Source organism: Notolepis coatsorum (assembly GCF_963971535.1).
Source record: "Notolepis coatsorum genome assembly, chromosome: 2".
In the NCBI taxonomy this organism is placed as follows: domain Eukaryota; kingdom Metazoa; phylum Chordata; class Actinopteri; order Aulopiformes; family Paralepididae; genus Notolepis; species Notolepis coatsorum.
Window position 1 is genome coordinate 48,106,189 of NC_140166.1, and position 25,295 is coordinate 48,131,483.

The window sequence follows — 25,295 nt, forward strand, 5'->3', positions numbered from 1 at the left end:
TACTATTTATTGTATAAAGAAAGAAAGCACTTTAAACACCATAATTACACTAAGCAGTGCACCCTCTTGTGTCCTAAACACTGGTCTACGTCTCTGGTAGCCTGCTACCCCCCCCCCCCCCCCCCCCAATCGTACCAGTTTACTTACACAGCTAGAGGATTTGGGTGTGTGGTTCAGTAACCGTGGGTGGGTTCTTATAATGACGAGTGTGCTGGCTTTCAAATGCCCCTTTATAAAAACTGCCTGGGGGGGGACACATCCAGCACAGCTGCTCTGAGCCCAGCGGGACACTGTGTGAACAGAACACGAGCCCGGCCGACACAGCGTGGACCGGGCCAGCATGGGGGTGCGAAGAAAAGGGGCTCTACTGGTATTAGTTAAGGCTGCAGAACTACAGAAGCAAAGCAAGAAAGAAAACTTAAGGCACCTTGGTGAATTGTACCAATTCAAGGATTAATCCATTTGAATAATCTTTTTTCTCTCTCTACATAAATCACACTCATTTATTTGACCATTTTCTTTTTTTTGATTAAAAAACTAAAGATTAACGTGAAAAACTAAAGACCTTTAAATAAATAGCCTCTAAAGTATAACCTGTATCCATCTATAGTTCTGCTATTAAGACCTTAAGACAATGGTTTAAAGGGGCATTACAAATACACAAACATGTGAGAATGAATATAGGGAGTATGTACAGTACAAGCCATAAAGTTAATTTATTCACCTCTCAAGCTATGCCTGGATATACACATTGCCTAAGGGATAAGGTTTAACAGTTAAAGAGATAAGAACATAATGAATGGAATATGAAGAGAACACAGGAGCTATAAACAAATAGCTCTGTGCTTATTACATGTTGACCAGCAGGGGGAGCCATTGGCAGGCTGTAAAATGAACTCTCAGCTGGCTTACTGAAAGAGCTCATGTTTCCCCATTAATGGGGGTCTTGGGAGTTTTGAGGGGAAAAAAGAGGGCCATACAAGGGCTAATGCATAGGCTATATATATTGAATCATGGTTACGTGGTGAGGTCTTTTATATTAAAAAAAAAATCAGCCACATAGCCACCCACCAATACCTACTCTCCATGGTGACAACACGGGTACAGCTTGTTCACAAACACAAGAGGAAATGGGTCTCTCTCTCTCTCTCTCTCTCTCTCTAGTATGGGTACAGTAACATATCTCTACAGAAAGCAACCATCTTGGTTAAAACACACTTAAAAACAGTGGGGGTAAAATAACAAAAGAGATCAATTAAAGGAATGGCGACTGATTGTTCGGAACGCGCATATCATACCAGGCCTAGGCTTTGGCTGTGTATGAAAAGTAAATACCTCTCTCATCAAATACAACCCCTTAAAACATCAACAGCGATTTCACTAGCTAGATAGAACTATGGTAGTCATAAGTGAATACATTCAATAGCCAACGTGGGCAGAGGACATTTCAAAATGGCATGCTGCTCAACAATAGTTAAGACGGCAAAACAATATGAAAATGTACAAGCATTTCTAAAGGAAGAGGCCCTCAAAATGGCAAACGTATGCCCAATACATAAGCCTTTCATTTAATGAATTGATGGCATAACAAAAGATAGGAGGATGTGGTGTGACAAGGGTTTTTCACAGATTGACAAGATAACAACAACAACAACAACAGGACTCCAAACCCCACCATCTTTAGATGTTACCAACACTGCATCTTCTAATGTACACGTTTACATGTTACACATAGGCTACGACGGAAATGTGCAAATAAGTGATTTAGGAAATCCCAGAATATCTAAAAGAGAGATTGGAGGAACCCACATTCATAATTTCAAACACTACATAGTTTATATAAAAACACACATCGAGCCCCGCGACAGCTGTGCCCAAACTGCCAAGTTGATTCGCCGACTTGAGAGAAGTGGGGCTTGTGACCGGGAAAGGTTGCCGGTTTGATCCCCTGGACCGGCGGGGAAAATCTCGGTGGGGAAAAGCAAATGCGTTAACGCTCTCCCTCAAAACTAACCGCTGAAGTGCCCTTGAGCAAGGCACTTAAAATCCAACCGCTCCGGTGGCCAAAAGTGTCAGACTGGGCGGCTCCCAGGTGTTGAATGTGTGTGTAAGTGAGACGCAGGGGCGTTGCTGAAAAAGCTAACCTACTGTACCCTGGGTAAATAAAAATGTAGAAACTACTTATGTGAGTGTTAACTGTACATACAAACGCAATAGCATGTACATCGTTGTTGGTTTCTTTGCGTGTATTTATTTTTTCCCCAATTATATATATACGATTACGTTAAGTGCAAATGCATAGAGATGGTTGAACATGAACGTTCCAGGTGGACTACAGCTGATTTCCCACTCGGTCGTTGACATTGTCAAACTCCCGCCCGCAGGAAATCAAGTGCAGTCCAAGCTGTTCCCCCTAGCAACGCAATTCCACTGAAAAAAGGTCTTAAACGTGTCTTTTTAGGGATTTGAGGGATTTGAGGGTGGGATTGCGGTGGGATTGACCAGGGGGGGTATGGGGGCGCTGGTGGGGATGACCCCTGTGGCCAGCAGGATGATGATGAGGATGATGATGAGGACGACGACCACCATGACCACTATCAGCTTGACGTTCTTCCACCAGTAAGCACGAGACACCTTCTGGGCCGTCTGCTTGAAGTGCTGAGCCTGGGAGAGAGGGAGGGAGGGAGGGAGGGAGAGAGAGAGAGAGAGAGTGAGTGAGAGAGGGAAAGAGTGAGTGAGTGAGTGAGTGAGTGAGAGAGTGAGCGAGTGAGAGAGTGAGAGATGGGAGTGAGTGAGTGAGTGAGTGAGTGAGTGAGTGAGTGAGTGAGTGAGTGAGTGAGTGAGTGAGTGAGTGAGTGAGTGAGTGAGAGAGTGAGTGAGAGAGAGGGGAGTGAGTGAGTGAGTGAGTGAGTGAGTGAGTGAGAGAGGGGAGTGAGTGAGAGAGAGAGAGAGTGAGTGAGAGAGGGAAAGAGTGAGTGAGTGAGTGAGAGAGTGAGCGAGTGAGCGAGTGAGAGAGTGAGTGAGTGAGAGAGGGGAGTGAGAGAGGGGAGTGAGAGAGGGGAGTGAGTGAGTGAGTGAGTGAGTGAGTGAGTGAGTGAGTGAGTGAGTGAGTGAGTGAGTGAGTGAGTGAGTGAGTGAGTGAGTGAGTGAGTGAGTGAGTGAGAGAGTGAGTGAGTGAGTGAGGGGAGTGAGTGAGTGAGTGCAGTCATGCTATGGAATGCGCCTAAAATATGACACTGTCTCTTACAAAATGACTGCTGGTACGAAGATAAAACTCACTATTAACATCTTTTCATATGAAAAATGTGCTTCTGTGTTGTTTTCAACCAAATATAGTTTTGTTAATAAGACATCTCTTGGATATATTTTTTTTTAAACTTTGACCAGACAGCTGGTTCTTTTTAGCGTTTATCGCTTTTTTTCTGGTCAAGCATGACCGACAGAAACAGGTTGAATGGGATATAGATCAGGGGAAGACACTCTGAGAAAATACGGCGAGTCCGGGAGTCGAACTCATGTACCCCAGATCCGTGACGCGCACGGTTGTCCCCGACGCCGAAATAGCGCCGAGATACACGGTGAGCTACTGGAGCTCCCCGGATATTTTTTTTTTTTAATCCACTTTTTATCCTTATTTTTTATTTTTTTTTCTCCCATCCCAATTTCGCCTCGCCAATACTCCCTTCAATTCTCCCCTCCCCTGTCTCGAACGTTGCTAGACTATGCCTCCCACTGGTCGGCTGCAGTGAGGACCAAGCCTTGCATCACGTGTCGCCTCCGGTACACGAGGAGGCAGCTGTCGCATCTTTTCACCTGAACAGCGCGATCTCTCAGTGGCGAGGAGTAACGCGTGGGAGGCTCACGCTGCCCCCGATACTTCCCGATTCTGCTGTACAGGCGCACCAATCGACCTGTAGGAGTCGCTGTCCACAACGTCCAATCCCCAACCACCGGCTTTCCCACCCCTAACACTGCCAATTGTGTTAGTATGACGACTGGCCAAGCCAGCAGCAACGGCGAGAGCTGGGCTCGATACCAGCATCTCCTGCGTTAGTGGCGAGCGACTTGCCCACTGCGCCACTCAGCCGCCCTCTCTTGGATTATTTTGAAGAATAACCCCCCCCCGTCCAGAGCAGTCCCAAATTGGCAGACAGTAACACCCCTCCCGATTCAAATAGACAGGACCCAGAGCCATTTCAGTTCAAAGGATTTTGCCATAGATGTACTTTCATGTTCATTAATAAATTGAACCATTTGAATCCCAAGGTGGTTGTACTTATCTAGCAGGTCACTTAAAAAGTACATTTGTAGTTGTATTTTGTGCCACAATTCTAAATATTAAGATATAGCAAATTTTGTATGAACAATTAGTTAATCTGAATGTATTGTTTTAGTTTCAGAGTGAAAAGCGCTAATCCAAATGATCAGGCAGTGACATAGAAGTGTTTACGGCAAGAGCAGACGTGCCGGAAGAGCATGGAGCAGGACAGAAGTATTATGACACAGTAAAGGTCTTTACAACAAGAGGCTAGCAATCAGTGTCACAGGCAACACTGGCCTGTATATCATGCAGTTTACAGGCTCCCCAATCATGTAGCCTTCCAGCACCATCACCAACTCTACCCCCTGGGACATGGCCTAACTTGGAAGTGATCAGTCAAGTCCACATCATCGTCGATGATGTTGACCATGAAATTGTCAATTTTAATATTCATAACCGACGCATCGTATTGTTACTTAATGTGCCAACGTACAAAGTCATAACATGCGCAACATGTCATCTAACTAGTGCGCAATGAATTAATCACGTTCAAAATATCTTCTTAAACCAGCGGTTATCGTATCTGATAACTATAAAAACTAACTAGTTATTATTTAACTTCATTAGCAGAAAATATTCTAAAATGATTAAGTCTGCTATAAGCTATTCTCCCTCTCTCTTGTGTGCGTGTGTAAATTTATGGATTAGTAAATTGTATGTAATGATAAACAATGTCATAGTAACTGGTGGGTGTTAAATGTTCAATTACCAATCGAATCAATTGTTGTTGTTTTTTCTGGTAATTTAACTCATTCAGCGCCAGGAGTCGCCGTTTACCTTACCGTTGAAATGCCATGCGTTTGCAGGCCTAAAGCTATATTATATATTATAGCTATGGATCTAATAATATAGTCGATTGTCATTGAGTTTCTTCCGGTCAAGATGCAAGAAACAGATAATTTTCCCATCCATACATTCCCGTTTTATACCGTTGTGAATATGAGTGTAGTTTCAGGGCGTTCTGGTGTAATTTCCAAAATGCTGGGTAATGGCCGGCTTTCTAGTAAAAGCGTTATCGTTTCTTCCCTGGACTAGCTACTGTTCTCAAATCAAATTTAGATGATCGGTATTATGATCATCTCCGTGCTTTGATCGCTACCAACGGAACACGCCACACACGCCCCGATCGCATGAAGGCATTTTTGGATCAGCGGAATATTGATACCATATAGTCCTTACCTTGACCAGGATCTGTCCCGAAAAGAATATTCCAATTATCTGATCGCCATTCCAAGTACTGATGTCGACCGTGTTGCCAACATAATCCAGCAATGAACACGAACCGGGGGGGCCGACCCTCGTCGATGCATGCGTTATAAGCGTTTGGCTTGCCCGAGTAGTTAGACTCCGCCCGCAGATCGGCCCAGACGCGTGTAGCTTATTAACAGCGGAAGAGTGCGTCGCGTGCTTCCGCGTTTTCTCTGATTGGCCATGACGCCCATGTGACCGCGGCAGCGCGAGAGAGCTGCAGCGCGGAAATAGGCTGTCTATTGCCATTCTCTAAGACAAACTCTAACCTTAACCAGCTCCTTAACAGCGCCTAAACTTAACCCTTCTAACCTTAACCAACTCCGAAACAATGCCTAACCTTAACCTTAACCATGCCTAACCTTAACCATAACCAACTCCGAAAGAATATTGCCATTCTCTAAGACAAACTCTAACCTTAACCAGCTCCTTAACAGCGCCTAAACTTAACCCTTCTAACCTTAACCAACTCCGAAACAATGCCTAACCTTAACCATAACCAACTCCGAAACAATGCTTAAAGTTAACATGCCTAAACTTAACCGGCGAAAGAATGCATGTAAAAAAAAAAAAAAAAAAAAAATTGAAGGGAATCGAACTTGTCACCAACGGACCGCAGGATCCACAGCACGGCAGCGCTGCCAGTTGAGCTAAGCGTCGAATGAAAAACATCAGGGATTACGGCTACATAATGCCGCAAGCTCTGCCGCTATGCCGCAAGCTCTGCCGCTCCGCTCTGCCGCGGGGCGTGTCGCAGCCAATCAGGGAAAACGCGGAAGCACTCGGCAGCACTCTTCCGCTGTTAATAAGCTATAGGCGGCCCAGACACCAAGCCACATCGATTCAAATGGAGTGCAATAGCGGCAGTATTGGACTTTTGCGATCTCAGACCCATCCCCAGTGATAACACACAGCTGCCTGCATGTTTTATGAATGGAAATATCGAATAAAAGAAATAACGATGAAAACCCGCATATACTCGGGTTTTCGGGGGTCCTGGCACTCAACGTTCGGCGAGTTAACACGACTTTAGTCGGGTCCGGCGCCCAATGTGTTAATTGTTAACCGGGAGGCTTCGTAAACAAACAAGTGTGATGGTAACATCAATAAACCAAAAAACGAATAGCCGATTTGTTTTTCCTCAGTTTTTGGTTATTGTTACTGTTACGTATTACTTTCACATGGTGGAGGGATACTTACTGTCTGTGGTGCATATTCACATTGTGGTTAAGTGTGCTGTCACTAATTGGTGGTTTAATTGACACACTGTTTCTTCCTGTTTTTGTTATTAAAATGGCCGCCCTTCTAATTCATCACAGGTGTGGTGATGAGGCACCACGCCCTACAAATGCAGTGCAGGGAGCAGTTGTCAAGTCTCCCCCACTTCACAGGAGATGTCTCAGCTCTCCAGCGTCTCACCTGCTCTCATTGTTTTGTTGTACATTCGGCTTGTTCTTCCTTTTTCCTAGTTTTGTTATTTAACTTTGGAGTCTGGAACACCCAGCTCCCACTATTTCTGTCCATTTAGTTAGTTGTAAATAAATAGTTATTTTTGATAAACTTTTGTCCAGTGTCCTGTGTCCACCACGTCGCATTCAAGGCCTTGACGAGCCATATTGTAGGCTTGAATGTAACATGGGGGCTCTAGCCGGTCTTCAAACAGGTAAGTATGCTCTTAATTTATAATTTGATTTGACTACTGGTATGCTTTAAAATATTTAGTTTAGTGGACACCACAGGTAGGTAATTTCATTGTTTTCTGGCTGTTGTTAGCCTCCTGTGTACCACGTACTCCTGGGGCGGTCAAAGAAGTGATTGGTATATGATCTTTGGCTGGTAGCAGGTGTGGTTGAAGAAAGCTAGGTCTACAGTGCATTAGCTTTCAGTATAGGTAGGTTAGGGGGCCGGGAAATGTAATTAGTGTGTTAGGACCTGATGTAAGTGTTTTGTTAGATTAGACATGTGGTGGGCCTAGCAGTCCTTCTTTTGACTGCAGTATAGGTTTTAGAAGCTATTTGTGAGTCAAATCAGATTGTATGGAGCACCTGTTTGTATTATTAGAATTTGTTTGTTGAATTTGTTTGAGTGTAACACAAGGGGTTTTGCCTCACTTGGTTTGTTACTGAAGAGCGTTTGTTCCAGTATTTTGGGATAAATGCCTACCACAGGGTTAGTCTTGTGGGTGGTTCGTCTCAGCAGAGGCCTGTAGCTAGTGTCCAGTAGCAGTGTCTGCTGTGATTCTCTAGTATAGGATCTGTGTGCATTATTGAGCTTGACCTTTTTGGTCCAGTATGTGTTATGCCGTGTGTCTTAGATACAGTGTGATTTGTTTTGCGTGCTAACATAAAATGCAGTGTTTTGAACTACTGCTTGTGAGTTTAATTGCGTGCTGTGTTATGCCGTGTATCTTCAATCACTGTCATTTAATTACGTGCTACACCTTTTTGTGGATACAGGGAAATTGGAGTTTGAACCCCAGGTCGTAGGAACGGTGGGTGAGTTGCTTGTGTTTTGGATACTGAACTATGTCCCTTGTTGTGGATTAATTGTAGTATTGCCTTGTACTGGTAATTAATTAATTGGTTGATTAATGACTTAATTAGTAATTAATATTGTTGTATTCATTTGTTGTCGTTTACTGAGGATAATAGAAAATGACGTTGGACATTGATGACTTTGTTGCAGAGCCAACACTGGCTAAGGTAAGAAAATGTTCAAAGGATGAGTTACTACAGGTAGCAACAAGGTTTTCAATAGACCTCGATGCAGGCCAGAAAAAGGAGAACTTGTTAGGTCAATTAATTGAGGAACTGAGTACACTGAAGGTTTTTGGTGTGGCTGCAGGTAGACCTCTGGAGGAGGAGGGAGAAGGCTTTGAGCTACCGCGTGGGCGAGATGTGGAGCTTAGGACAGCGCGTGAGCTTGCAGCTATTAACAAGGCAGACCGTGAGGACAAAGCAGCTGAACGGGAGGCTATTGAAGCTAGTGAGGTGAGGAGAGCAGCTACAGCAGCTACAGCAGCAGCTGCAGCCAGGGCAGAGCGTGAGGGCAGAGCAGCTGAACGTGAGGCCCAGGAAGCTATTGAGGTGGCACAGGAGGTACGCGCCCAGGCAGCATATGACCGGGAGATGGCGATGCGTAATGCGGGTGGTGCTGGTGCTATACATGTGCATCGGGAGCCGGGTTTTGATATGGCTAGGCAAAAAAGCATGGTTCCGTTTTTTTTGGAAAGGGACGTCGATAGTTTTTTTTTATTATTTGAGGACATAGCTGGCAGTTGCGGCTGGCCAGCAGATAAATGGACTATCCTCATGCAGAGTGCTTTGCGCTCTAAGGCACAGATCGTGTATGCGTCGATGTATCCTGATAATAAGAATTATGCTGTGGTGAAACAGGCTGTCCTTAAAGCCTATGAATTGGACCCTGAGGCTTACCGCCAGAAATTTCGCAATTTGAGGAAACAGAACTCTCAGTCTTTTGTGGAGTTTGTGAGGGAAAAGCGGTTGCTTTTTGACCGGTGGTGTGCAGCGGAAAAAGGTCACCACAGTGGAGGAGATTAGGGACCTAATCTTGTTGGAGGAATTCAAGGTATATGGCGTTTCTGAGGATATTGCCATGTACTTAAATGAGAGGAAAGTCAGGACCTGTTCAGCAGCAGCGGTCCTGGCTGATGAGTATGTTTTGACCCACAGGACGTCTTTTGAGAGACAGCATTATCCTGTGCATGATGAGGGGAGGCCGAAATGGACTCCTAATAGGCCTACGGGGTCCAGTGCTGGGGGTAGTGGTAAGTTTAATGGGGCATGGGGAAGCGATGATGCCCGGAAGTGCCAGCATTGTGGGAGTGCAGGACATGTGATGGGAAATTGTTATCGTTTGCACCCAGAAAAGCGCCCGGCTAACCCACCCAGGCCGGTGATGTTGATAAATGCACCTGTACGTAACCCTGTTGTTCTGTCTCCACTTGATGGCAAAGGAGTGGATGACCTTTACACACCTTTCAGGAGTAAAGGGTTTGTTTCATTGACAGAGGGGGGTCCTAAAGTGCCGGTGACAATTCTCCGTGATACTGGCGCATCCCAATCTTTTGTTCAAAGTAGTGTCCTGCCCTTTACGCACCACTCTGAGTTGGGTGCAGGGGTTGTTATTGAGGCTTTTGGAATGCACACGATGATGAAGATTCTTGCCGGAGCTCTCATACAGTGTCACTATGACTATGCGTGTGGCTCCTGGTACAACAGTGCCCCCAAAAGTCAGAAAATAAAACTACAGACATCACAAAACAAGCTAATCAGGGTAATACTAAGGCTACCTGCTCGAACCCACCTTGACCCATCTCACTTTGAGGTCATGAGATGGCTTAAGGTGGAAGACAGAGTAAACCAGATAGGGATGTGCCTAGTTCACAGAATAGTGCATGGGGTAGTGCCAGTGTACTTTAACAATTACTTCAACCGAATCAGAGACACCCATGCTTACCAAACAAGGCGCAGCTCAACTGACTTTGTGCCAGTCAGATTCAGGAGCTGTATGGGGAAGGAGTCATTTTTATATTCAGCAGCTGTCTATTGGAATAGTCTGCCCAGTGAACTGAAAACCATAGACAGTGCCGTTAGATTCAAGTCCAGCCTGAAGACATGGCTCAAAAGGGACTATACCTAGACACTTAGCTTAAGGCACCCTTGCATGTTGTATGAGTCTGTATGTATATAAATGTTAAATGGTATATGTGATGTGTTGTGATGTCACGTTTTGTATGATGCATGTGTTAAGCATCACATTCCCCCACCCCCCTACAAGGACCACAATGGAAATAAGCTCTGAGCTTTTTTGTGTTACATCCTTGGCAGTATATCCCGACTGTGCTCTTCTGCTCTTATTGTCAAATAAAGTCATTCATTCATTCATTCATGTGCCGCTGCATAATGTCTTTCTTGATTGTGCCCTTGTATCAGGACCAGTGGTGATCGGAGTGACGGCTGGCAAACTCCCTATGCAGGGGGTAACGTTGCTCTTGGGCAATGACTTGGCTGGAGGTAGAGTACTGGTGAAACCGGAGGTGACATGCGTGCCAGATACTCCAGTGGCGGAGCAGTATCTCGTGGGCTTCCCAGCCTGTACGGTGGCTGAGGCCACAGACGAATTGGAGGAGGAGAATGAGGGGGATGTGAGTGAGGAGGATGTTACTGATTCATGTGGCACCATTTCTGCTGGTGTTTCTGATGTTTCATGTGGCACCGTTCTGGTTAAAGAGGCTACAAGGCCAGAATTAGGCTGCCAGCCTTCCTATAGCTGATGTCTCAGACAGTTGTCAGCGGTGATGATCCCAGTATGTCAGTTATTGGTTCTGATATTGCTTCACGTGACCACACTGACTCTCTGCCAGGCGCTGGGTATGCTAGGTATGCTTGTCAACCTAGTTACCTGTGTCCTGTACAGCAGGGGCAGTCTTCACAACCTTGTCTAATGGGTGGCAACCATTTTGATCGTGACGAAGTTGATATGTGTGCCACCATTTTGTGTCATGACAATGTTGCTGTGTGTGCCACCATTTTGGCTCATGACAGTGGCACCTTTTTGTCTCATGACACTGTTGCTGTCTGTGACACCATTGTTGCTCATGACAGTCCTATTTTTTGTGACACTGTTTTGGCTCATGACGGTGCAGTTTCTTCTGTCATTTTTGCTCGTGACAGTGCTAATTTTTGTGGCGCCATTTTGAGTCACAGTGTTGATGAGTGTGCCACCATTTTGGTTCCTGACCATGCCGTTTTTTGTGACGCCATTTTGGGTGGTACTCCAGATATTTTTGTGCCTGAAGTGATGTTGCTCTGTTCCAGGGATGGTGAGGACGTGCCTGAGGCGGTACATCCTGCTCTGGATGTTCGTGACTCACAGTCTCCTGTACAGCTATCGGGGGTACAGCCCTCAGTACAGTCTCATGTACTGACAGTGCCAGGTGGGGAGGAGATGGGCACTGTGTTGGTACCAGGGGAGTGTGCTGATAGTTTTCCTGTTGGTTGTCCGGAGCGCGATGAGTTTGTTTTTTCTCAAGTGTGTGATTCCAGTTTGCTGTCTCCTTTTGACAGGTCGGTGTCGGTGGAGCGGCCTGTTGATGTGGAGCCTGTATTTTGTTTTGCTGTTTTCTGTCCTGAGCGCAGTGAGCTGCTGTCTCGTGCTGACTCCAGTTTGTTGTCTCCGTTTGTCAGGTCTGTATCGGCGGAGGGACCTGTTGTCGTGAGTTTTTTGTTTGGTGGTGATGTGTTGGTGGGTGGATTGGCTTCTAGGCCTTGCGCCTCAGTAGGGGCTGAGTGGGGTTTAGTTGCCCAGATGTTTCCACTAGCTCCGCTCCATCCAGGCCCGGCTGGATACATTTTGGTGGGGTCTCGCTTGGGCGGGTATCAGGACGGGGTTGCTAAACGACAGTGTCGAATGTTCCTCAGTAGAGCGCATTCGACGGAGTTAAGGGTTGTGTTCGACAGGGGCCGACCCATTGTCACTCTGTGGTAGTGGCTCGCTTTGTGGGTCACAGTTTTTTTGGTGTACAGCAGGCCACGTGAGCGGATCGGCGCGGCCGAGAAATCCGCTCTTCGCTCTTTAAAGCTTGGTCCGCTCCGCTAATCGTTCATGTTGACCCCGCCCCCAAGTCGCTCTCCGCTCGCTCCCCGCTCACCTTGAATCGAGCGCTCCCCGCTCCAGATCGCTCTGCATTTTTATTTTTTTTGGAGCATGGTGTAAATTGGCTCAAACTACAACAGTCTACACCCCCTGGGCCCCTTAACAATTGTTTGTATTGAGCCGCATTGTAATTGTACCCATTCTGCAATGTTAAATAACGTTGTTTATCCATTCACTAGCTCTATTAAGCGATGATAGGCTAGCCGAGCCACAATGCTATGGTCGCTGCCATTAACGTTAGCATGTAAGCTAACGTCAACAACAATGGCGTCGATACTTTTTCTAACAGGAGTGAGTGAAGGAGGAGGAGTGAAGCCTGAACAGGATATCACAGGTTCACCCTTCTCATTGGTTGAAAATGGCCTTCATGTTTGTACATCGCCATCTGTTGCTTTGGCATTGTACTGCATATATATTACGACTCATTTTAAAACCCACTCCTCGCTCACGTCAAAACCGGCCGCTCCGCGCCCCGCGCCGGTCACGCTCCGATCCGCTCACATGCACTGGTGTACAGTTGAGTGTGACTCTTGACCGGGGCTCACTCAACACAGTACAGGCACTACACATGTTGGAGTGTGTGGTTGCATTTTTTTTGGTAAGGTTGGTAAGTATCTTCTTATTTATTTATTTATGTTCATTCTCTTGGTGATGGTTTCTTTGGGCTATAGTTGGGAGAAGAACATAAATCTTCGGTGTGGGGGTGTTACGTATTACTTTCACATGGTGGAGGGATACTTACTGTCTGTGGTGCATATTCACATTGTGGTTAAGTGTGCTGTCACTAATTGGTGGTTTAATTGACACACTGTTTCTTCCTGTTTTTGTTATTAAAATGGCCGCCCTTCTAATTCATCACAGGTGTGGTGATGAGGCACCACGCCCTACAAATGCAGTGCAGGGAGCAGTTGTCAAGTCTCCCCCACTTCACAGGAGATGTCTCAGCTCTCCAGCGTCTCACCTGCTCTCATTGTTTTGTTGTACATTCGGCTTGTTCTTCCTTTTTCCTAGTTTTGTTATTTAACTTTGGAGTCTGGAACACCCAGCTCCCACTATTTCTGTCCATTTAGTTAGTTGTAAATAAATAGTTATTTTTGATAAACTTTTGTCCAGTGTCCTGTGTCCACCACGTCGCATTCAAGGCCTTGACGAGCCATATTGTAGGCTTGAATGTAACAGTTACTGAGAATGTTATTGTTAGGTGGTTTCACAATTTGAAAGCTCATGATATTGATGTTATTTAAATACATTTAAACTTGGCCCATTTCATGACTATTTTGTTGGGGCGAGCCCAAAAGATATTGGTTCACCAAAGGGGGGCCTGACAAAAAAAAAATTTTGGAGCTACTGCCTTACAGGGATGTAAACCTGTCACATTATGTTGTTTTGATGTTACCTAGTAAACATGAATGTTAGGTAGCTGGTTAACGTTAATAATGCTAACATTACGGATTAGTAGCCTATAGTGTATGTTAACGTTAAGATAGCTGGCTAACGTTGCTATAACCTAAATTAACATTATCTCTCATGTTAACCCTTTCACTACCACACTACCAAATTGTTAACCCCCACTGTGACAATACAGAAGGTTAACCCTTTCACTGCCACACAGCAAAGGGTAACCGTCGGTAGTGTGGTAGTGAAAGGGTTAACCGTCTGTAGTGTGGCAGTGAAAGGGTTAAGAGAGTACACCAATATCCATCTATGCTATGCATTTTATTTGATCACATTATCATGACTGAACAGGGTGACATGCGGACATAGCTACACTATCATTATTAACATCATCATAAATAAATAATGCCACAGGATAAACAGAAGGGCTAAGTGGCAAACGCGTGATCACAATGTGACATTCTACCAGGTGTGCGTGCGTTTGATGTGCAAACAGACAGTTATGAATTGGGGCGTGCGAGCCTCCTTTGGTCCGAGAGGTACAGAGAGCTTAGGAACAGACAGCAGGGTGTGTTCGTCTGTATCAAGCAATGTCAAAGTAATATAAAGTAATACTGAAATAATTTAAATAAGCCTTTTAGAAATAATGAAAATAAAATGTAATTGAAATAAAAAGGAGAATGACACTTTCTTTTGGTGAGACAGCCCCCATGTGATATGATTTTATGATGAGTCCACGTGGTTGTTTTAGGACCTGCCCGGTTCCAGACATTTTTCTTTTATATGGTCTTTTACCACAAAGGTTTTTCAAGGTAGCAGCTTAATATGGTTCTGCTTATTCAATTGGTCCGACATTTGACAGGAGCAGAGTTGAGCCTAATTAAATGAGATCTACCTTTTACATTTGACAAAAACTTGGAAAAAAGTCATGGGTACAAGACTGTGTACCTAATGCAATTGAATCTCGACTTGTTTCCATGGTGACTAAATTAAAATAATATATACCTCAATTAAAGATTATGAACCTACACAATACAGTTTGGATATAATACTTACTAGTTCTTCAATGGGGCAAAATTACAGGTGGAACCTCACTCGCCAGGTCTATGATTGACTGCATATTGAGCAGGGCTAGACTATCCAGGACCTAATTCAGGGCTTTAGACTGAGAGTACAATGGTCGCATATGCAACCCTTTTTGGGGGAAGTGAGTGTTCATATTTGACTTGGGGGCACCATTGCGGGTGAGGGAGAAATTGCATGGCTCTGCAACCATGTAATCTGACACCCATCAACTTTCAAAATCGCAAAAAACACAACACTAATCATTTTAACTGACAACCTGCTAGGTGTGTACAGTACAGCCACCTTGGGATTCAAATGGTTTGCATTTCAAGCTAAATTTTTTTTAAATCCCATGCAACCGAGACTGTTCCTGGGTCCACTTCCTGATATTCACTAACGCAATCCATTTATGCCAAACCTACTGATTAGAATCATTTCAAAAGGGTGCGTCAACTCTGCAAACTGACTGGAAGAATTTCAACAGTTGAGGAGCGCTAATCAATACCAAGCACAGTTGGAATGCATTCACAAGAGATAATCATAACCTGCAAGTAAAAACAATCAGAACATGTGATAACTATAAATCTAGCTCCACAAAGTTATTCAAATGTTGACAGTGTCTCCTTTAACCCTTTCACTACCAAATGGTTAACCCTTTCACACTACCACACTACAGCAGGTTAACCCTTTCACTACCACACTACAGACGGTTAACTGTCTGTAGTGTGCTAGTGAAAGGTTAACCTTCTGTAGCGTGGTAGTGAAAGGGTTAAAACAACCTTGATCAAAAGCCTATATTAACTTAGGAAAACAGTTACAATGTAGGGGCTGCATTCATCTGTACTTATACTGAAACCCTTCATAATTATATTCAAGGAAGAAGAAAATCCAAAAAAAAAAAGCCGCCCACAGTGAGACTGACCCCCTGCTGCAGATCCTCCGATTTGTCCATCAGATCGTCCAGCCTCTCCCCGCGGGCCAGGATGCGGTCCACGTTCTGGGTCATGATGTCCTTCACCCCGTCCACCTGGGACCTCAGGGACTGCATCTTGTCCTTCGGCACCACCTCATCTCCACCCTGCTCCTGGGAGGAGGAGAAGAAGGAGATAGACCGAGCACAACGGGAAGAGAGGAGAAGGAACGAGAACGAGAGAGAGAGAGAGAGATGAGTAATGAAGAGGAAGGGATGCAACTCTGTAATTCCAGACATTTGCACTGCCTTCTTTTAACTGGGTATTTCTAATGATTCATGGAGGAGCATGTTTCTTTTTTTTTATCCACTTTTTCTCCTTATTAGTCTATTTTTTCTCCCATCCCAATTTCGTATAGCCATTTCTCCCCTCCCCTGTCTTGAACGTTGCTAGACTATGCCTCCCACTGGTCGGCTGTAGTGAGGATAAAAGCCTTGCATCACGTGTCCCCTCCGGTACACGAGGAGGCAGCTGTCGCATCTTTTCACCTGAACAGCGCGGACTCTCAGTGGCGAGGAGTAACGCGTGGGAGGCTCACGCTGCCCCCGATACTTCCTGTCTCTGCTGTGCAGGCGTCACCCAACCGACCTGTAGGAGGCGCTGTCCACAACGTCCAATCCCCACCCATCGACTTCCACCCGCTGACTCTGCCAATTAAGATAGTATGACGACTGGCCCAAGCCGCAGGCAATGCTGACACCGGGATTCGAGACCGGAGTCTCTTGCATTGGTGACAAGCGCAATCTCCGCTACGCCACCCAGCCGCTATGGAGGAGCATGTTTACATTTTGTTCATGGTAGAAAAACAAATCTTCTAAAATCGTTTTTGTGTTGTGTACAGTATGCAGTATACGGTCTATACAGTATGAAAACAAACAGTCAGGTCATATAGGTGAGACTGTGCTGAAAAGAATGATACCAAACATACCATGGTAAACCATTTTTAAATGTGAATTATACAAAAGTAGCTAAAACATTGAAAATAGCCCAGGACTCCAGAGGGTTTTAGCTAACTGGATACTCTAGGAACCTGTATATTCTGGCAAAGTTGCACTTGCATATATTGTACTTACTATAGGTTTGTGTGTAATATATATATATATATATATATATATATATATATATAAAATATATTGTTTGTTATATATATTACCACCTACGCAAATATCTGCACATTCTCATCATTCCGTATCGGTATACTCTGCACATACAGCACCGGTGCAGATAATACGTCCATTTACACTGGCCCGTCTGAACCCCAGTACATGGCTGCTCTCGGTTTATATCTTTTTTCTATATCCAATTCTGCAAAGAGGCTTCTCCTTATCCTTATTCTCCTTTCATATACTTGCCCCTGGATATGTATAATCTCTTTACATATTACATCCGTTACCGGAAACAACACTGATTTTCCTACGGGGATTAATAAAGTATCCATCTATGGTATCCATCCATTTATCAAAGAGGGTGATACAAACATCTTGCATTTGTGTGCTTGCTTTTCTCTCTCCATGTGTGTGTGTGTGTTTCAATACACCAAGCTAACTTGGCACAATGTTTAATGAGAGATAGTAGTGGCTTTGTGGGACATAATCTGCTCTGTCACATTGTTGTCACCTCTAACGTCACTTGGTAAATGATATGAGCAGGCTGTGCTAATGAGTAATTATTTTTTTTTACATTCATTGTGTTATGCTATAACCAGAGGGTTTCACAGATGAGCTAAAAGCAGCTTTATCTTTGTCATATAAAAATGATGCTTAAAATGTGCATCTTAACAAGAATGTCCGTCTTGTGTTCAACCTTCACAGCTTGTTTTTTTTTATAATAATATAATAATAATAATTTTTATTTGTATAGCACCTTTCATACAATAATTGCAGCTCCAAGTGCTTCACAGGAGTAAAATTAGCACATAGTTGGCAGAAAAGTGCAGACATAAAATAAGTAGAAAATAGATAGCAGCAAAAGAGACAAACTTAAGTCAAGGCAAGGCAGAGAACATCAAATCACATTTTCATATTAAGATCCAACATCTCAATAGGCCTCTTTGTTTACGGTCACACGGACTCAAACCCACAATATCCTTTTAGCTTTTGTGATTTATAATCACAGGGATTTAAGGGCATTTCCACACAAACGTCAACCTCAGCGTGAAAAGGCGAAGTTATATTTTGGTGTATATTTTGGTGTTGTTCATTTGCCCGACCTTTATACAGCTATTGCAAGGGATGAGGAAACACAAAATATATTTGTATTTGTTTTCAAAATGGCAACATTACATAGATTCCGACAGGGGCAGAGTTGTCCTAGCATGTTTTTTGCATTTTGGCGTTTAGAATTCTGAAGCTTTGCAAAGGCTGTGTACTACGCAGCAGATCAAATATCACATCCGTTACGTTATGGAGGAACGTTTTTTATAGAACAAGCATTTAACGCATGACTGTATCCCCAACTTTCATGAAGGTCCTGTGTGATCAATGAATGGCCATGCTCCGTTTATAAGAGCGGATATTTGTGCTATGGATGCGATGTTCAGTTTAGATGACTGTTTAGTTTGTCAGGGACAATGTACTGTACAACATACATTAATCTCGGTTATTGAGCGGAGATGCATTGCACCAGATCAGCTTTTTGTCTGCAGTCCCTAGGCAAGTAGACATACAAGAAATACACAAATACATTATACAATTGAGCAATACAAAATATGATCAAGAGATAATAAAGTCGCATAACAACATCATAGCCACATTCCCTAATCTCAACCTAACCCCCTCTCGCCAGCCTCCTTCTATATACATTACACACACACACACACACACTTCAAAACGTTTGAAAACTTGTGCAGAATCTGTAGGGAGCATGTTCCACTCCTTTATGGCTTTAAACGAAAAAGCAGATTGTGCAAAGGCAGTAGCTCGTTTTGTAATGCTACACTGCCCTCTAGAGGAGGTTGACCTTGTAGCCCTGCTGCTCAGAGCAAAGCCCTCAAAAGGGGTGGAGGGGCAGCATTGTTGAATTATCTTAAAAAACAATTGGACAGATGAGTACATAATGAAATTGTCAAAGTTGAACATATTATACAGATGCTACATAAACGTTTCCTTTCCATAAATGGCTACCAACGCAATTTTGTGGTCTAGTATTTAGTGAGTCTGTCCTAAATCCATATGAAGGAATAAAAATCCATATAATTACATTGAATAGGAAAATAATGTTGCAGAATGAATAGGCTCCGCTGTTCGTGCACATTTTCACGTTATAATGTTGTTTGACAAAGTATTGATAACACGCTTAGTTTTTTTATTTGATGAATGTGGGCAATGATATGCGAAAATGAACTAAATGGGTTTTTATTTCTATATGAAAAAACTAAGAATACACCGCTATTCTTACACCGGTACAAGTAATGGTGGAGTCGGTGTACTGTGTATTTACATTTAGTCATTTAGCTGCAGGGCTGGACCCAATGTCATTTTTTAACATTCAAAGCTTCTATTGAAGTATTCGAACGAAGCTTCGAATGTCTAAAAAAATAAATATTCATAAAAATATATATATATATATATATATTATAATATATATATATACTTTTTTAAACTAAATCCTCAATTTGAATAAAGTGATTAATCTGATTAAATTAGTCTTTTTCTTTTATTAAATCAACTTTCTTTATCAGTTTCGTCAACATAAATAATCCAATAAGGGCACGGTTGGTATGAAAGTGATGGTGACGTCTTATAGTATAATATTAGTGTAGCCTAATCTTTAACTGAAACTGTGAAGAAAACCCCCATTGGTTTAAACAGGTTGAATAGACAGAAGAAAAAAAGATTAAAAAATTAAATTAAAATAAAATAATTTTATTAAAAATAAAAAATTCAAATGTTGATTTAGAATTTGAATGTCAACATTATGATCGAAGCTTCAAAGCATTCGGTACAGCCCTATTTAGCTGACACTTTATCCAAAGCAACTTACAAGTTGTGTACGACGAGTAGGGATGGGTACCGAATTCGGTACTTTTGAGGTACCGAACCGAAACACGTCGGTACTACCGAGTATCGAATCATGTGAGATATTTTTTTATATATATATATATATATATATATATATATATATATATATATATTTTTTTTAACTTTTTTCTTTTCATGTCAACGTTCACATGCACAATATATGCTTACCTAGGATTTGACTTGATTCAACAACAAAGCAGTCGGAGCAATGGCAAGCCGAAAACTGTCAAAATTGTAGTTATTTGACGTTTGGATTTTTTTTCTTCACGACTGAGGTAGGTAAATTAAATTTCTTGAGACTAAAGTACCGAAAAAAGGTACCGTTGGGTACCGGTATCGATTCACAGGTACCGGTATCGGTTCAAATGTGAAAGGTACCCATCCCTAACGACGAGTCAGCAGGAAGGGCACAACTCTTTCAGCTGAGTAACAAACAGTGCTGAAACTTGGGTGCTGCAGTGTGGAGTGCATAGTATAATAGATATTAGTATAGTAGGTAGGCAAGGAAGATTATTTAGTGGAAGAGAGCATGATAGTAGAGGACGAAGTGTGTTTTTAGTCGACAGCAAAAGATTGGTTGGGTTTCGGCTGTCCTAACTGTGTGGTGGGCACTTCGTTCCACCATTGTGGAGCAAGGACCGAGAATAGGCGGCTTTGACGACCCTCCCGGAGCTCGGATAGGAGTGGGTCTGAGGCGGCCAGAAGAGGTAGAGCGGAGGGGTCTACTTTAGACAGTGACACCATTGACCGGAGGTAGGTGGGTGGGAGCTGTTCCCTTTGCTGCACGATATACCAGGTAGAGGACCTTGAAGGGGTGATGGGGAGTATGTGTGTGTTGGGACTAGTGTTGCACGATACTAGAAAAGTATTGCGATACTCAGCTGTTAAAAACGGTTCAATACTAGTATCGATTAGAATAATAGCCTGATTGTGTATTTTCTATGAGTTGAGTGGATGCGTGACAGAACAGTGAGAGAGAGAGAGAGAGAGAGAGAGAGAGAGAGAGAGAGAGAGAGAGAGAGAGAGAGAGAGAGAGAGAGAGAGAGAGAGAGAGAGAGAGAGAGAGAGAGAGAGAGAGAGAGAGAGAAAGAGCATGTCAATAGTGTCGACTGAGCATAGGGAAATAGTCAGACATCCCCCAAATGTCTTATTTCATAATACAAAGTTTCTGAATGGACGTTTGGATTAAACAAGTTGTATAATGCAGTAGGGCTGCACGATTCTTGCAAAAATGTGAATCACGATTTTTCTCTAAGAATTGAGATCACGGGGCGCCCCCTTGTGGCGCACCGCATAGTGCCTCGCACACCTACGCGGCCGTCCCGGGTTCGCCTCCTGCTCCCGGTGACATTTGTCGCATGTCTTCCCCGCCTCCTCTCCCGTTCATCCTCTCCTCCTCTGTCGGTCATGTCTGACCATGAAAAAGCAATAAATGCTAAAAAAATTTATCTTAAAAAAAAAGATTATTATTTTTCGTCATCATTATGTTTTTTTTTAAAGTAAGTTAAATTATTATTAACTTTTTTTAATCATCATAATTTAGAAATGAGATCGCATAGGTCTATGAATCGAGATTGCGATTTTTTGCGATTAATCGTGCAGCCCTATAATGCAGTGATGCACAGTCTTTCCCAGCGGAACACAAGTTACTTAACGTTAACACAGGTCAGACTATGCACGTTTAGCTGGCCAATGTTAACACTTTGAATGCCGACGACGTGTATTGTCGTCTTATCATGCCCCCCGTTGAGTGCCGACGACGTGTATTGTCGTTTGATTTTTTTATTAGCGATCTGAATTCATATTTCATCAACCGAGTCTCCCGTTGGTACAGCAGACCCTCCTAGGAGCTCAGATGGGAAAATACCGCCCCCTATCGTCTATCCCTGTGTAACTGCAGGCCATTCGATTATACTGGGAGATCCCTGTGGGGGGAGCCTACTGGCTCCATTATGCTGGCGATGGATCTGATGAGGGAAGTGATCGCGAGTTGGAAAGCAGCATGGAATATATATTTACAGCAGCCAATAATCAATCAATAAACGCGATCGATATTTGGAATGGCGATCAGGAATTGGAATAATCTTTTTGGAGATCTGATCTAAGGTAAGGAGTCTATGTTACCAGTTTTAGGATAATCAGAGCTGTATTCACTGAGATATCAGCATGTGCCGTGTGTGTGTATGTGTGTGTGTGATGTTGAGGAAATGAGAGAATAGATTTTTCAGCCCGCTTCTATAGCGTGCATAAGTACACATATACCAGGGTTCGAAATTAACGGGGGCTTGGGGCATAATGCCCTTGAAAATGGACAAAATGCCCTCGAAAATCAGTTAAGGGGGGCACAAAATGCCCCCGACAGTTTACTAATTATATATATATATTTATCCGGTAATGGAGCGTCTGTGTATCGTACGGTTCAGATGACGCGCAAATAAAAAAAATCATTTGGCAGAGCCGGGAGAGGTGAGCGCTGGCTGCAGCAGCAGCACTTGTGTAAAAATGGCAAGCACAATATAAATCAATCTTCATTACGACTTTAAAAACATAGCCATTAACATTACATAGGCATACACACATCTTGCCATAGCGTTAGCAGTTTGTACAATGTTTGTAGCTGTTAGCTAGCTAGCCCTTCACAACAACAGCTAACACCGTAGCTACTAGCTACTGTAGCAGAGGAGGAAATGGGAGTCTGAGAGGCGGGGTGTTTAAAGACAATGATAGGCGTTTATTCAACATCCAAGAAGGCTAACATACAACTGTGTTTTACTAACTCCAACCGGGACTATTGCCGCTTTCGTGCTGCTTGTTGATGTTATGAACTCCTCCTAACGTTACCGGAGCTGAAGGTGCCACACGCTAAAATGTCCGTGGGGACCCGGCGCCAACCCATAGATAGTTCCAACTCACCGAATTACGTAATCCACCACAGTTGCACTCAATATTTAAATAATGTTAGTCTAAATAAATGTAGACAGATACATAATAATTTCAAGCAGAAAACGAATCTTTCCATTAAGAACTGACAATCAGGGAATTTAAACATGGTTGACAGTTTTTTTGTGTTTATATTAAAGAAAGGAAAGTCTAGTGCTGGCTGAGCATATTGTTTGTTTGCACTAAGTTAATACTTTGACAAATGTAGTCAGTTCGGTCTTTTTGTGCCAAACATTATTTAAGGCTGTAAACACTGTAACACTGTAAACCTTTTTATTTTTATTTTATAAATGAGAAGCATGTTTAGATTTTAATAAAGATTTACGTATATCGAACTGAACCGAAAACCGTGACCCCAAAACCGTGATACGAACCGAACCGTCCATTTTGTGAACCGTCCCACCCCTACCATTTATCATAAAAATTCAGTGCACCCGAAATACAAAAAAGCCCCCGAAAATCAATTAAGGGGGGGGCAAAAAAAGCCCTTGAATTTTTTATTTTATTTCTAACCCTGACATATACTATCGATAATCTAGCGTTTATTTGAAAATGATTCATAAATAGGCCGACAAATGACAACGTGTCTAGTGTATTCGAGAATATTCCAATAAATGCCGTTTATGGGGGAATCTTTCAATTTTCCGGAAATTTTCGAGAGAACGATAGCTTTTCGAAATGCTATAAAAAGGATATGAACAGATTAAAAAACAATCCGTTTCGACAATGTTGACTGCAAACAAGTCATTGATAAGCGACGGGCAGATTAGACACATAATTTAAAACATAGATTATGCGTTTTTAACACTAACATTGAAGTGGATGGTGGCATTCAAGGGGGTAAAAAGGAAAACAAGGCCGGCACCGATAGTGTTAAGATAGCAGGGGCAGGAGCCGTCTGCCAACAAAGATGTTGTTTAAACAAATGGATTCACAAAATGGATTACCGTTCAAACGTTAACGCTTCCTGTGACCAGTAAGTAAATACTAGTACATAGTAGTACATACGTACGTCTAACTTTTCCTAACCATTTTGTGACTGCAGCATTTGCTACTGTTGGAAATTCTGTTGAATTGTAACTCTGAATTGTGTATTCAATACACCGTGCACTCCTCCATCACATGCACATCCTCCATCACATGTACAGGTAACTGCCAGCATCCAGACCGGCTATATACTGAGCAGACAGATCACTGTGGTCGATTTTAATTAGGAAAGATGGCAGCAATGACAAAACTACTGAACATACTGCAAAATAAACAGATTTCACATTTAGTAAAATTACAATTGTACTGCTTCTTCTTGGGGGCGAAATGTGAGTTTTAAAGGTCTCTGCCAAAAGGCTTGGAATCACACAGTGAGTGATTGCAAAGCGTTTCTGTACTTCCGTTAACGAGAACACAAGTTATTCCGGCATTTCTTATCTAATGTCAGGCTATATCTGTTTAAACTGTCAAACCACAGAGCATGTGTCTAGTATGACCAAATTAGGATACATTCACTATTACTAATGATAGTGCCTTAACTGTTTGAGTGCCAGCCATTTAACATTGGAAACCCTGTTGAATGCCAGCACCCACTTCAATGATAGCGTTGTGAACGCATAATCTCTCTCCTAAATTATGGCTATGTGTCTAATCTAAAAAAAAAAACTGCACTCAAAGGTCGGCATGAACTAACGACAAAAAGCGTCCGTGGCATCCAATGTGTTAAGGAATTTCCACGCCTGTTACTGCTATAAATTCTATCAATAATGAATGTACTATGATGAGATTGCCGTCTGCTCTCTGCGATTAGATTATTATCCCGGTACCAAAATAAACCTTTACATTTCTTTACCCTCTACCTTTGTGTAAAATAATTTCTTTACTCAAAAGTAACAGGAGAAATTCCACCACATGGCTCATGCATAGAAGCTGGTCTAAATGGATAAAACTAAGGCATTCTGCAGTGCCCATTTTAGGCGGTATCGCTGCTTGCAGCATTGTGGAGACCCATGGTATCGCTACTTGCAGCGCTGTGGAGACCCACGGTACGTCTGCTTGCAGCGTTGTGAAGACCCACGGTAATCGCTACTTGCAGCATTGTGAAGACCCACGGTAATCGCTACTTGCAGCATTGTGAAGACCCACGGTAATCGCTACTTGCAGCCTTGTGGAGACCCACGGTAATCGCTACTTGCGGGATTGTGAAGACCCACGGTAATCGCTACTTGCAGCCTTGTGGAGACCCACGGTAATCGCTACTTGCAGCCTTGTGGAGACCCACGGTAATCGCTACTTGCAGCATTGTGAAGACCCACGGTAATCGCTACTTGCAGCCTTGTGGAGACCCACGGTATGTCTGCTGGCAGTGTTCTCGAGAACGGCTCATCTGATCTACTTCGCACCTTCGGTCCTCAGGAATACACCTGCCAAATATGTTCCAGAGGTTTGTTATTAAATAGCGCCACCATCTGGCCAAATGGCACCAAATTCCACACGGCACTCCCCTGGGACCACAGCGATGCACACGCCAAGCGTGAAGCCAATCGGATGAGAAGCATTTCAGTCACGTGTTCAACCTTCACAGCTTGTTTTTCTGCTTTTTTGTTTATGTGAGGATTGAGGAAGATGTACCAATGGATTGGGATAAACTATCATGTTTCAAAGCAGTTC

At 43.2% G+C, this 25,295-nt stretch overlaps 1 protein-coding gene across 1 annotated transcript in view; it reads right to left on the reverse strand.

Moving 5' to 3' along the window:
• Positions 1-701: 701 nt before the first annotated feature.
• Positions 702-25,295, reverse strand: part of vamp8 (vesicle-associated membrane protein 8 (endobrevin)) — a 39,559-nt gene continuing 14,965 nt past the window's right edge. The window contains exons 2-3 of the mRNA XM_084307455.1: positions 15,630-15,791; positions 702-2,664 (exon numbers count right to left, since the gene is read on the reverse strand). Of these exons, the coding sequence (XP_084163581.1) occupies positions 2,458-2,664; positions 15,630-15,791 (369 nt within the window). The 3' untranslated portion in view covers positions 702-2,457. The remainder of the gene's footprint in view (positions 2,665-15,629; positions 15,792-25,295) is intronic.